The 12,977-nt window shown below is 55.9% G+C and overlaps 2 protein-coding genes across 4 annotated transcripts; one reads left to right on the top strand and one right to left on the bottom strand.

Moving 5' to 3' along the window:
* Positions 1-150: 150 nt before the first annotated feature.
* LOC100196902 (uncharacterized) lies at positions 151-5,490 on the bottom strand. The gene is given in 2 exon segments (NM_001143749.1): positions 151-1,414; positions 5,421-5,490. A coding segment is annotated over 1 exon segment (336 nt). The 5' UTR covers positions 1,115-1,414; positions 5,421-5,490; the 3' UTR covers positions 151-778.
* DLX4 (distal-less homeobox 4) lies at positions 4,848-10,635 on the top strand. Of its 3 annotated transcripts, none has more exons than XM_005220557.5 (3): positions 4,848-5,478; positions 8,847-9,043; positions 10,080-10,635. In XM_005220557.5, exons 1-3 carry the CDS (start codon positions 5,214-5,216, stop codon positions 10,305-10,307), a joined length of 690 nt encoding a protein of 229 aa, XP_005220614.1. In that variant the 5' UTR covers positions 4,848-5,213; the 3' UTR covers positions 10,308-10,635.
* Positions 10,636-12,977: the final 2,342 nt, after the last annotated feature.

Raw genomic sequence — 12,977 nt, 5'->3', positions numbered from 1 at the left:
CCGCCCCCGCACCGGGCTGGGGCCAAGGCCAGCCAAATGGCTTTACCGTCGCGGATGGCGGCGCCTCTAACGCATCTTCAAAAGGGCCGCCCATTTTTTGTTAACCGTTTTCTTTTTTGGAGGGGAGGGAGTTATTTGGTCCAAGAGTGGTTCATGGTATTGTTTTTAATGAATTTGGTGAATTCGTATATGTGTGTACTTTAAATGTCCCGGTCAAACCCCAATAAAAGATTTTTCCCGGGGAGGGAGTGAAATTTGGAAATAAAGCAATGACACGGGGAAAGTGACTGAGGACCGAGCCTGCCGGAGAACACAGGGCACAGCCAGCCTGCCGAGCGGTGCCGGGATCTCTGGGCGGCGCTGACCCCATGGTCTCCCCCCTTCCCTTCCCGGGAACTTCTCCCAGGTGATCTGGAAAATGAGGCCGGGACGCCAATCACTGAGAAAGCTCTCAGGAGCGTGGAGGTAAGCGCACCCGGAGCGCGGAGAGCCAGCCCGCCGGCCAGCCCACGCTCATTCACTGCTCCATTACAAAGAAGAAAAGAGACAATTACTCATGCACATTTCAGCAAGAGTCAAATCCCTGTGTGTGGCGGGGCACGCGGGCCCCTACAGACTTCCCCTTCCCCTCGCGGGCCTCACCGAGAGTGGGGGCTTTAACCACCTAGCTCCCCGCCCAGCGGAGGGAAGACTTTTCATCCCCCTCCCTTCCCTGCCAAACCGGATTATTCACAGTTTTCCCAAACCGAGTTACTACGAAAGCTCCGACAAGTAGGACTTAAATTCCACGGAGAACAGACGAAATTAAAATTTCGTTTGGGGTCCATGGGTGGGATGGAGGGAAAAGGGAGCTGCTAATCCCGCAATGGCAGCCTTGGGCCGGGTCGTGACGGGAACCACGCCCCAGGGCAGGTCCACGCAGGCGCTGGGTGGAGGGCCTACATTGGGTTGCAGACCCCGGCGCCCGGCTCCCTGGCATGTACTTCCCTTTGCTCCCGAACGCGGGCGCGCCGTGTGGTACCGAGTTCAGGGACTTCGCGGCGAGCACTGCACTCTTCAGGTGTTTAGGGGTGTTTTCGAGGAGAGGCATTCTGTTGGATGGAGTTCCCGGCATCTGGGCAGAGTCCGAGGTCGGAGGACTGCGAGTGAAGCATAAATCCCAACGCCGAGGGCGCTTATTCTGCGCCAAGAATCAAAACCGCATCGGGTGGGATTGTGTTTGCCGGGCGATTGCGAAGAGCCTGCAAACCATCGTGCACCGCGCGGATCTTTCGTGTCCACTCATCGATGCTTGGCTGACTCCCCAGCCCTCAGGGTTGCCGTGTCTCCCAGCCGGGACCCCGATGTCCGCTCCCAGGCCCTCACTTCGGTGCTGGAGTTCTCCAAGCGAGCCCCTTTCACTAAGGGAGAGGACCTGCGTGAGAAAGAGTTGGGAGAGCCACTTCTGGCTTTTGTGACAAGCAAGGGCTGAAGTACTGATAGTGACAGGAGAGTTAGTTCATATGTTTTGCCTGCCTGCTTTCCTCCCCTCCTCCTCCTCCTCCTCCTCCATCTTGGTTTTATTAGGTTTCTAGATTTTGGTTTTTGCAATTTATTCTAAAGCAAATGACAATGGCTTGGAGGTCTTAAGCGCAGCTTCCTCATTTTAGTGGATAAAATGAGTCTCAGAGACTGGACATGGCTGACCCAGGCTATCACAGCCGGCCATCGGTTAGTAGCTGAGCTGGGATGCGAATCCAGGCCTCAGGCCTCTCAGGCTGGCCCTCCCTCCCTTCTCATCATACACAGATTTACAGCCCTTCCTAGCCCGTGCCTAGGAGAAGGCAATGGCACCCCATTCCAGTACTCTTGCCTGGAAAATCCATGGACGGAGGAGCCTGGTAGGCTGCAGTCCATGAGGTCGCTAAGAGTCTGACACGACTGAGCGACCTCACTTTCACTTTTCACTTTCCTGCATTGGAGAAGGAAATGGCAACCCACTCCAGTGTTCTTGCCTGGAGCCTGGTGGGCTGCCGTCTGTGGGGTCGCACAGAGTCAGACACGACTGAAGCGACTTAGCAGCAGCAGCAGTAGCCTATCCTTTCCACCTTTCCCCTATCCCTTCCATATCTCCCCACTCTCCCTCCAGGCTTCAAAGTTGTGGCACTGGTCAGAGGGGACCCCTCCATGGGGATTCCACATCTGAGACCACGAAGCTTCCTAAAGATGTTTCGAAGTTTCTAAGCCCCACACCCTCCAGCATGTGGGAAGAGAGAGCCCTGAAGAGGGAGGTGGTGATGGAAGTAGAGATTTCCTTGTTCGTAAACTGGGGATAATAACAGTAGCCACTTCACAGATTTCTGGTGAAGATGCACAGGGCTTGGATGTTGTGAATACTTCATAAATTCTAAAGGACTGCAGGATGTTGCCTGCTGCTGCATGGAGCTGCATGACCTCATCGAAGGCCCCTGAGAGCCTAGGAGAAGCTCTCACTATGAGTCCCAGTGAATTCCCTGGCTTCAGAGAATGCCCAAAGTCACTGCTTCAGGGGCCTCTGGGGAAGCTGCCCTTGCCCTTTCTCGATAGATCTAGCAAGGGAAGGACTCTGAATACATGGCCCTGCAGCCCAAACTTTAAGTTCCACCTCAAAAGCACCTCCTTTGTGAAAGCTTCCCGGACAGCCATGCATGCATGCTCAGTTGCTGTCATGTCTGACTCTACAACCCCATGGACTGTATAGCCCGTCAGGCTCCTCTGCCCGTGGCATTTCCCAGGCAAGAATACTGGGGTGGGTTGCCATTTCCTTTTCCAGGGGATCTTCCCGACCCAGGGATCAACCCATGTTTTCTGCATTGGCAGGCAGATTCTTTACCCCTGAGGCACCAGGAGCCTCAAAGAGCATTCTTCTCCTTTGGTGCGCACTGAGATGCCATCCCTGGAGCCCAGCATGGCATTGTTGTGTGGCTGCCTCTCTCCAGAGGAAGATGATGGTGGCAAGAAGTTTTCAAAGGCTATATCCCTGTAAGTTCTTAGCCCCGGTTCTAAGGAAGTGGTGAGGGCGTAGCTAGAATTGGGTAAGAAAGGGAGAAAGGAGGTCCCATATGGAAATTGCATTTCTCAACCAGCCAAACCCTGTTGGATGAGATGGAAGTGGGTCCCAGATCTCCAAAGGAGGGGACTCCCTCACAGAGCTCCTTCTCCTGATACTCCAAGATTTCAGGTGAGAAAATCCAGAGCCAGGTGTCAGAGGAGTGTTTTCTTGGCAAAATTCATCTCTCTACTTTGCAACGGCGCATCAGCTTGAAACTGACTTGCTCTTCCTTCCCTCAGGACAACTGACTGCATATTTTTTCCAATTTTTTTGTCTATCCTGGCCACCCCTGTTTTGCCTGCCTTCTCTTCCTCTTCTAAGCCTCCCTCTTCTTCCAATTGTTGTCCTCTCCTACCCCCCAATTCTAAGACCGCTGCCTTCACTCTGTACCCTGATAAAGAGAGCACACGTATGTGTACAAACATGAATTGTTTGCACACTCAAATGACAGAGGCTTTGTATATGAGTATGCTGGGGAATCTGAGGACCGACAGGCTTGGTGTGTGTGTGTGTAACTGTCTCACCCCTAACACGAAGCAGCTTAGATGTGTGTGGACTGGTGTGTCTCATAGGATGGGTACAAGTATATATAAATATTTATATGCTTGGGTTTTCTTTAGAGTGTGAACCGTCAATTAAATTTGTATAGTTGTGGGTCTGTGTGAGAGACAACCACAGTGCTTTTATTTAGGGTTTTGCTATTCATTTTTGCGTGTGTAGATGTGTACACATCACAGCATATACTCTGTATTTGCAGATCCATAAATGAACCTCTGTTCGTGGAGGGATGCTAATGTGAACATCCGTGTAAGACACGGGTGTGCTGGTATACGCTAGTGTATCTGTTGTATTTGAATAGAGTCCCTGTGAAGTTGTATACTTGTGGCCACACAGACACCAGCCCAGAAAGGTCTTGGATACTATTTAGGGGCAGGCCCTGCACACAGGCTGGAACGATGAGGCCACGAACCCGGCTTGCCGTATTCCCAGCACCCAGCAGGGATTTCCCTCCGAGGAGCAGCCATCAAACTGGACTCGCGTCCCACTCCCAGATTTTGTCCAGCTTCGTGCGAGGCTGAAGCTTCACGCGGCGCCAGGAAAGGCGGGGCGCCGCACTGGCTGAAGCCCAGACGGCAGATCCCTCATTGGGCCTCGGGGGCCTGCAGGAGCGGCGCTGTCGCAACCGAACCCGGGCCCCTGCCGGAAGCGGAAGGGAGGACGGGGCGGGGTGCGGGGGGTGCGGTGGCGGTGAGACGCAATCGCGGCGGTCGCGGCGTGCCTGGCCCAGGGCGCCCCGCTGGGGCGTGCGCGCTGCGCGCGTGCTGGGCCGGCTGGGCGCTGGGCGGCACCTCCTCCGACCCGGCGTCTGTTTACCAACATACTGCCGGCGCTCGGCAGCCACGCATTCCGACGCGCTGAATAAGCTGCGGGACTGGCGGGCTTGGTCCTAGCGGCAGGGTCATAACCGCCGCACAGATCCCCCAGAGCCAGAGAGCTCGACCGCAGGTTCCTTTCGCCCCCGCAGCCACAGCGCCTCCGCTAAGGCACTGCTCCCCTCGGCCCTTGGGCATTGCCGCCCTGTCGACTTCCTTGCCTTTGTGCCGTTATGACCAGACTGCCCCAATCGTCCTGCAACCCCAGCACCTTTCTGCAGCGGATCCCGAGATAGCCGGGCATGGAGAGTTCGCACCGCTCGCCTCCCATCTCCTGGTTCTGAATTTCCCTACCCCGGGCTGCCCCGGGGGCGGGGGTGGGAGCGTGGCGGGGAGGTGGGGGGAAGGCCCCGGCTGCAGGCCTCCGTGAGGTCACCGCGTGTGGTAGCCAATCCGCTGCGTTTAAGTGGGCGGGGACCCCGTCGGGTCCCGGGAACCGAACCCTAGAGCCAGCCGAGTGGGGGCCCCATGGATTTAGGGGGGAGGGGAAAAGTCATGGGGGACACCCTCCCCCCGAACCCCTTTCCCAGGCGCCGGCTCTCCGTTGATGAGGCTCAGAGAGACACTTTCCCCGGGATAAGTGTGGGGAAGGCTGGTTGAGGGGCTCATCCGGCCCCAACGCCTGAGGCTCGGAAAAAAAAGAGTTGGCGGAGGGAGCGGACTCCTTGCCTGGCCATGGCCTAGGCCCTCGGGCCCCGGCCCCGGCCGCAATGACCTCTTTGCCCTGTCCCCTCCCTGGCCCGGACGCCTCCAAAGCCGTCTTCCCGGACATCGCCCCCGTGCCATCGGTAGTGGCTGCCTACCAGCTTGGCCTGTCCCCCGCAACCGCAGCCGCCCCCGATTTGCCCTATTCTGGGCCGTATGGCCACCTTCTGCCCTATCCCTACACCGGGCCGGCCATCCCCGGAGACTCCTACCTGCCCTGCCAGCTATCCACGGCGCCGTCTCAGCCGGCTCATCAAGAGCGGGAGACAGGTAAGTCCCGCCGCGGCGGCTCTGCCCACCTCTGGGGTCCTGCTCCAGTGAGCCCCCAAACTTCGCCCTCGCCTGGTTGGGCGCAGCTGGCGGGATTCAGACCTCACTCAGATTCCAAGGGATCTGGGGATGGGGGGAGGGCGAAGGGATGGGGCGGGAGACAGGGAGGAGGGGCGGGGGCGAGCTGATCTAGGTCTCTTTTCAAGACCGACCTGGTTTCGATTTGCAGTGTGTGAAGCCGGGTGGCTGGGCTCCCTACCCCACCCCCTGGGGCAGCAGGGTTGTGTACCTACTTGTGTAACGGAAAACTGAAACAATCCAGATGTGGGTGTAGGTGCTTAGCCTCTCCCCTAGGATTCTCTCCATCCTGCACTCCTCCTCTCTTCAATGTCGCCCCTCTCTCAGTTCTTGTTTCAGAAAGCAGTGGTCAAGCCAAAGCCTGATAACTAGAAATCAGGTCCCCGCTGGAAGGCAGTAGAAGTGGGGGCATATACTGGGGCCCTTCCCCTTCTCCGCAGACTGTTGCCTGAATGTGTCAGACAGAGACCAAACACTGACCTGGTAGAGTCAGGAGCTAAGACCCTACTACCCATCATTCTAAGAATGTAGCCACAGGCGGGTCAGGCAGACTCTGGTAGTAATTCTCAGCCTTCCAGCCAAAGAACTGGCCATTCCTGTTATCTACACCCCTTGCCTTTGGGGTAGGTCAAGCCCCAGTTCCATTGCCTGGAGCAATTTTGTGCTCACTGGGTGGCCTCAAGCTAGGGAACTGGCCTGTCTTCCTGGTCCTAGCCTTGCACAGGGCTGTACGCATGCAACACAACACATACATCCTTCTGTACTGGCTTGTGTTTAGAGCTTAGTTCCCCTGAACTCCTTACCCCCACCAAATTGCCCCCACAACTGTCTTTGGCACAGTTTCCTCCAAGGAGGCACACTCACTTGGTGACTTAGCTGGAGTCAGCCCAGGACCAAGATGTCTCCCTCCCTTTCCTTGTTGCTCTGCTGAAACACATGACCTCATAAACATCAGAGCCAGGAATGACCCTGGAGATTCAGGAGCTCAACCTTCTTGATGTACAGATGAGCAAACTGAGGTCGAAAGAAAGTGTGAATGAATCAAGGACACAGCCTGTTTTTCAGGCTTGGCCCTTGCAAATTGGCTTTCATGCATGAAGCCAGAAAACAGGATTTTAGGGAACTTCCTCAAAGCCCCTCCAAAGTTAACTGCCTTCTGTTCCAAAACTGGAGCTGCTGCTTTTCTGCTGCTGGGTCTGTGGTTGGAGGAGGAGCAGCTGGGGGAGGGGGGGGGGTAGTTCGGGGAGGGGGCGTTCTACCAATGATCTGGTTTCTAAAAAACTGAATCCTCTGGTCTCTTCTCTTCAGTATATGCTAATATGGTACATTTGTGTGTGCCTGTGTGTCTGTTTAGTGGGATAGGAATAAGATAACCCTGTCCTTAAGAGAAATCTTGGAATTGCGGTTGGTATTTTCAGTCCTGTCTTCCCTTCCCTTTTCTTGGTTTAAGGACTAAAGAGTGGAGAGTTCCTTTTCTTTACAAAATTTCCCCGGATCCAACGAAAACCTCACTGAACCTGAGGGATTTGGCTCACTCTAGATTAAATGATTGGGGTGTGAGAGAGGACTTGCGAGGGTCTTCCTTTTGCCCCCAGTTTGTTCACCCCTGCCTCAGGGAGAGGTTTGGCTCTAAGTGAGCTGTCTGCCACCGCCCCGATGAGCAGGCGGGTGCTGCGCTGCCTCGAGGGAGGCCCTCGCTCTCCCGAATTGCGACCTGGGCAGATTCGTCCTGACTTGCTGCAACTGGTGTGGAGAAAGCAGCGGTGGGGAAAGAAACTGGGAGTGGGGTCTGCTGGGAGAGTTAGGGTGAGGAGGGCGTTGAGAGTTTCGCAGCTGAAGAAGGCTTCCTGCTGTCTCTGCCTCAGAGTTCGAACTGTTCAGTTTTTGCAGCCCAAGAGGCGCGGGTGGTCGCTCCGTGGCCGGCCCGGGGCGGCGAGCAGCGGGGTTGAAGCAGGGGAGGCCCGACAGGCGCGGGCGGGAGCGGAAACCCAACGGTTTTTCTGGGAACTGGCTGAAGCGGGGGTCCAGGGGGTGGATCTGAGAAGCCCGTAGCGCCGGAGACCACGGGTGAGGGATGCGGGGGAGGTGAAGGCACGGGGTCACCGCGGCCGGACGAGGGCAGGGGACCTGAAGTGTGGGTGGGGTGAGCCCTAAAGGAGGAAGAATGTCGGGGGCGAGGCGGTGGGAGACGCGGTCGGACCCCCTCTGCGTCTAGGCACCCGGGGCCCAGGGCTCGGTCCGCTGAGCTCGGCGGCGGGCAACGAACCCTAAGCCCGTGGACATTTCGGCCGCTCCGTCCATCCCGGCCCTGCCCTTTGCACGAACGGTCTCGATGTCCCGATAGGGTGGCGCAGGGTGGGACGCTCGAATCAGAAGAGGGGAACCCCTTGCTCTCCCCATCCCAGGGCAGAGCTGTGACTCGACCGAGGTTCCTCCAGGGGCTGAACGGGAAAGCAGAAGGTGGCCGCATCTCCCGCGGCGGCACCGCAGCGCTATCCCGAAGCCGCCCCGAGGGCCTGCGCTCTCCGAACCTCGGTCACCTTGCGTGCCAATCGGGAACCCCTCTGTGAGTGCAGCCGGGCGGAGGAGGGGGCGGTCTTGCACCAACCGACTTCTAGAGCCCCTGAAAGCCTACTCTTTCAGCCAGCAGGCCTTGGGGGAGGGAAGAGATGTCAGTTTTCCTGGAGGGCGTGCCTCAGGAGAAGGAGGCCCTCACAATACGGGAGGTGATGGCAAAGCCTGGGGCACTTTCCATACTCTGATGCTGGGAGGACTGCGCATCCTGGCGTTCAAGGCCCACTCTTGTCTGGCCCCTCCGACCGCCCGTCTTCCGGCAGCGGGGAGGCTGCCACGCAGACACTGACTCTGGCCTCTGAACAGTGCGTCTGAGTTCTCTCCGCCCGGAATGCCCTTCCCTCGTCCTCTCCAGCCTCGCCCCAGCCCTCTGCCCCGCCCCGCCCCTAGCTGGCGCCACCACGCGCGGCTGAACTCTGCCCTCCCGCCGCGGGGCGCCGCCTCTACCCTCGCTCCGGCCCTTGGCGCAGTTCTCTTAGGGTCGTAGGACCGTTGAGAGTAGGAGCTGCCTGAGGGCAAGAGCTGCGGCTAGTCCCACCCGGCACGCAGTGGACGTGGGGTTTGAAAGGAGGGTGAGCGCAAGGTAGAGCAGGGCCGAGCCCCGTGCCTGAGCTTTTGCTAATTCGTGGCCAGAATGTGAACGAGATGCAGATGAGCAGTGAGACGGCGCATCCGCCTCTCTATCCGTGCACACACAGTTTCGTCCCGCCCCCCAGACTCGGAGAAGCCGCCGCTGTCCCCGGAGCCCCCGGAGCGGCGCCCACAGGCCTCGACCAAGAAGCTCCGGAAGCCGAGGACCATCTACTCGAGTCTGCAGCTGCAGCACCTGAACCAGCGTTTCCAGCACACGCAGTACCTGGCGCTGCCCGAGAGGGCCCAGCTGGCTGCGCAGCTCGGCCTCACCCAGACGCAGGTGGGGCCAGTCCCATCCTCCACCAGCCTTCCCCAAGTGTGTTCCCTGGGAACTCACCCTCAGGTGTGAATGACTGATGAGTCCCCAGCCTTATTTTCACAGTTCTCTTAGCTGGCCTGGAGTAGACTAGGGGAGTGTGTTAAAAAGGGTGGGGGGTAGGAGGGGATGGGGGACGGAAAAGGGGTGGGTGGGGTGATTCAGGGCATATAAGAGGGTACTCAGACTGGGAGAACTGGATACTAACTCAGAGGCCAGAATTCAGGCCCTTCAGGGGCTTATGGAGGCCTGGAGCCAATGTTCTCAACATCTGCTCTTCTCCCAGGACAAGTGAGTCCCTCTTGCTGGACCACTTTCCCTTGGTCACTCCTCCTGATCTTCCATTGTTTCCCCTTTTCTCCCCATAGGTAAAGATCTGGTTTCAGAACAAACGCTCCAAGTATAAGAAGCTCCTGAAGCAGAACTCTGGGGGACAGGAAGGGGACTTCCCTGGGAGGTCCCCCTCCCTGTCTCCCTGTTCTCCACCTCTTCCAGCCCTCTGGGATCTACCCAAGGCAGGGGCCCTGCCCACTGGTGGCTATGGCAACAGCTTTGGAGCTTGGTATCAGCATCACTCCCCAGATGTCCTAGCTCCACCTCAGATGATGTGAGTCTGAGGAGGAGCAGGTCAGGCCCCAGCCTCCTACAGAGCCCAGGCAGGACCCAGCCCACCTGCACCCTCTCTGGGCTGGGAGGAAACCAGATGGGTGTTCTCAGGAGGATGAGGAGCTAGAGGAGGAAAAGGATGGGGTGATGAGTCTTTTCCTCCTTGCCTCATAACCCAAGTAGCCTTAGCCTTTGCCCCACCCCCACCCAGGACTGGACACTCCCTCCAGTCAGAGGCTCTGGAAAAAAACTTATTGGCTGGAGTTCAGACTTCCCACGACCCCTAGTCTTGTCACCCCTTCTTGAAATGACTGCAGTCCCACCACAGTCTGGGATTCAACCAGCAACAAACACTAAGTGTTTTTTCTCTTTGTGTGCCCTGGGCCTTACCCAGCCCATTGATGTGGACAGAAGCGGACAAGTCTTCAAGTTGACCACCACTGAGACACACCCACTGATTTTTCTAGATTTTTTTTACCTGCATAACTTATACATCTATTTACCATCCTGTGAAGAAGATGGGATACCAAAAATGTGGACTTTTGTGGACCTATGGGTAATTTTTGCTCCTTTCCTAAGAAAGCCCCTCTTTCCCCCGTATCTTCTCACTTTGAGTAGATAATGGATCCAATTATCCATCAAGTTCAACAAGTATTTATTAAGAGTCTGATTCCCATCCAGAATACCTAAACAAATCCACAGGCATACACTCTCTGGAACTCAGTAGGGTAAAACTTTGTGGAGAATAGGGACAAACAGACTCTTGGATGTTTAAGTAGAGATGTCCCAAACAGATGGGGTGAACCTAGCAATTCAGTTCCTCATAGCCGTCTCAGTGCAAAGGAACTGCTCATATTTATATCCAATCTGAGTAGCAGCGCTCCCCCTGCAAGCTCTCAGCATCCCCCATGTGATGAACATCCAGAAATTAAAGTTTGTACAGAAACCCAGGCCTTGGCTGAGGTCTGTTCTTGTTCTGACTTCTGGAGCTGATTGCTCAGCTTTCTCTTCTCTCCCAGCTGGCTCTTGCAGCACCGAACTAGAGGCACTGAGCCCTCTACCTCTACCTGGCTATCTGGTTCTAGCTCTGGAATGTTCTAATAATGTCCACATTTTCAGACACACCAGTGTGAAACCAGAAGATGCTAATACTGGGAATGATCAAAGTCTGAGTGATCATTATAGCAGATGCTCTCCTGGCCTAGTTCTGGAGGGAACCGGATACATCTCTGTGTCCACGTTGAGTCCAGGGAGAGTCCCTGCTCACCTTGGGAGAGGACACACTCACTGAGGCAGTCCAGTCCTCCCCTGGGAGAAGTGTCTCTTGGGGGTGGAAAGGCCCAAACTCACCTAGTGGAAAGGGGAGCAGGAGGGAGAGAAGAAGGAAAACCCTGGAAGGAACTGGACTTCTCCATCTATACATGTAAAGAGCCCCTGTTCTGTGTTAGGTCTTAGGTATATCAAGGTGACTGAGGCAGTCCCTGTGGGATAACAGGGAGCTAGAGAATGACCAGCCACTTGTGTGGTAAGTACCAGGCTAGGGAAGTACAGGGGACAGTGAGTGCATAGTACAAACTCGCTCTCCCTCTCTCTCTCTCTCTCTCTCTCTCTCTCTCTCTCTGGGATTGAGGACAAGGGATGGCAAATAATTCAGGGAATCCAGTCCAGCCTGGCCTGAGACCTTGGAGGAGGGACCTCCAATGCCAGGCTAGAAGCTCCCAAGTCAGATTTCCCTCTTACTACCTAAACCTTTTCCCTAGCAAGCTGGAAAGCCCACCCAGGCACTTCACGCCAACCCAGACTGGATAGAGACAAGCCCAAGTTGGAGTATTATGTAGGGGAGGCAGTGGGAGCCCCCCACCTCAGGAGGCCTGCAGTCAATCCCTCCGAGGCCCTGAGGGGCCACCCCCTTCTCTCCAAAACACACATGGAGTGATCTTCTGGGGGTGGCAGATGACACATGGTGGACCAAAGCCAAGGTCCAGGAGCAGGGAGGAATGAGGATGCCAGGAGAAGAGACACCTGCTCCCTCCCCACTGACACCTTCTCCTGCCCCTGGCCACCAACCCCCATTTCCACTGGCTTTCAGCGGCCCCAGCCCCAGGTTCCTCCTCTGGGTCTTCACTGAGGCCACAGGTCCTTAGGGCAGCTGTTCCCTCCCACATTGCTGCACTCTTCTTTCCACAGACCTGAGATAAGATCTACCGCCCCATCTCGGAAAGCCTCCAAAGGCGAGATTAATTGGACAGCCCAACACGAGTCGCATCATTAAAACAACAGCCTAAGTTGTAAAGTCAAGTACCAGGAGTATAATTACTCTTCCAGCCAGAGGCCAGCTGAGCTGACAGCGCCCCCCTCCCTTTCCAGCCAAAACAGGAATCCTTGTCCACTTGGGAGCTGGTCCAGTTTCCCTGGGCTCCTAACAGCTGATGGGAGTGGACGCCAGTAGGAGAGGCACCCCCTTCTCTTCCCACAAACCACTGGAGCTGCAGGAAGGGAGCCTGGGGGTCCTTTCTGTGCAGACACCTCTCTGGGAAAATATGGGTCATTAAGGGAGCGGGATACTATAGAATGGTTAAGAACTGGAGTTTTGGCCTCCAAAGAGTCCTGCTCTGCTGTGTGACTTTTGGAAAGTTGCTTAACCTCTCTTTCAGCCTCCTTTTCCTTCCCCCAAGATGGGAACTTTAATAGGACCTGCTTCCCAGTGTGGTTGTGATGTTGAAAAGAGATAGTGCTTGTAACATGTTTGACATGGTGCCTGGAACATAGTAAGCACTCATTAATAATAAATGGTGTTTATAGCAGCTGTATGTATTGAAGAGGAGGGGTCACAGTGAGGCTGAGTTCATACTGCCACTGCCATCCATTCAGAGCAGGCAGGAGAAAGGGGGCTGAAGACTAGAGAATTCCACACATCCTGGATCAGCACCTCTGAGAGCCAGACACAGGCAAGGTCTTAAATGCAGAAGCACCAGCAGCTGTGCCTAGAGCTCACTCGCTCAGTTGCATGGGTCTCAGCCACAAGAAATCTGACTTGGGGCTGTTCTTCCCTCTCCCCCAAGGCTATTTTAAGACATGTTCCCCATCTCTCCCCCAACAAAATGAGATTCAATTAATTCAATTAAAGCAATTTTGGGAGCAGCTCCTGAAGGCTTGCAATGTGAGATAATTACAAGTAATTTGCTGCTGTGAAGAGAAAAAGGGCACACGGGGTCTGGGGGGAAAGGAGTTAGCCCCCTCCCCACCAAGCGCACACAGATCTAGAGGGATTCCACACTGCCATCTGAACTGC

The sequence above is a fragment of the Bos taurus genome, chromosome 19 (genome assembly GCF_002263795.3).
Source record: "Bos taurus isolate L1 Dominette 01449 registration number 42190680 breed Hereford chromosome 19, ARS-UCD2.0, whole genome shotgun sequence".
NCBI classification, from domain to species: domain Eukaryota; kingdom Metazoa; phylum Chordata; class Mammalia; order Artiodactyla; family Bovidae; genus Bos; species Bos taurus.
Note: the sequence above shows the minus strand (reverse complement) of the source record. Positions and strands in the feature narration are given on the sequence as shown.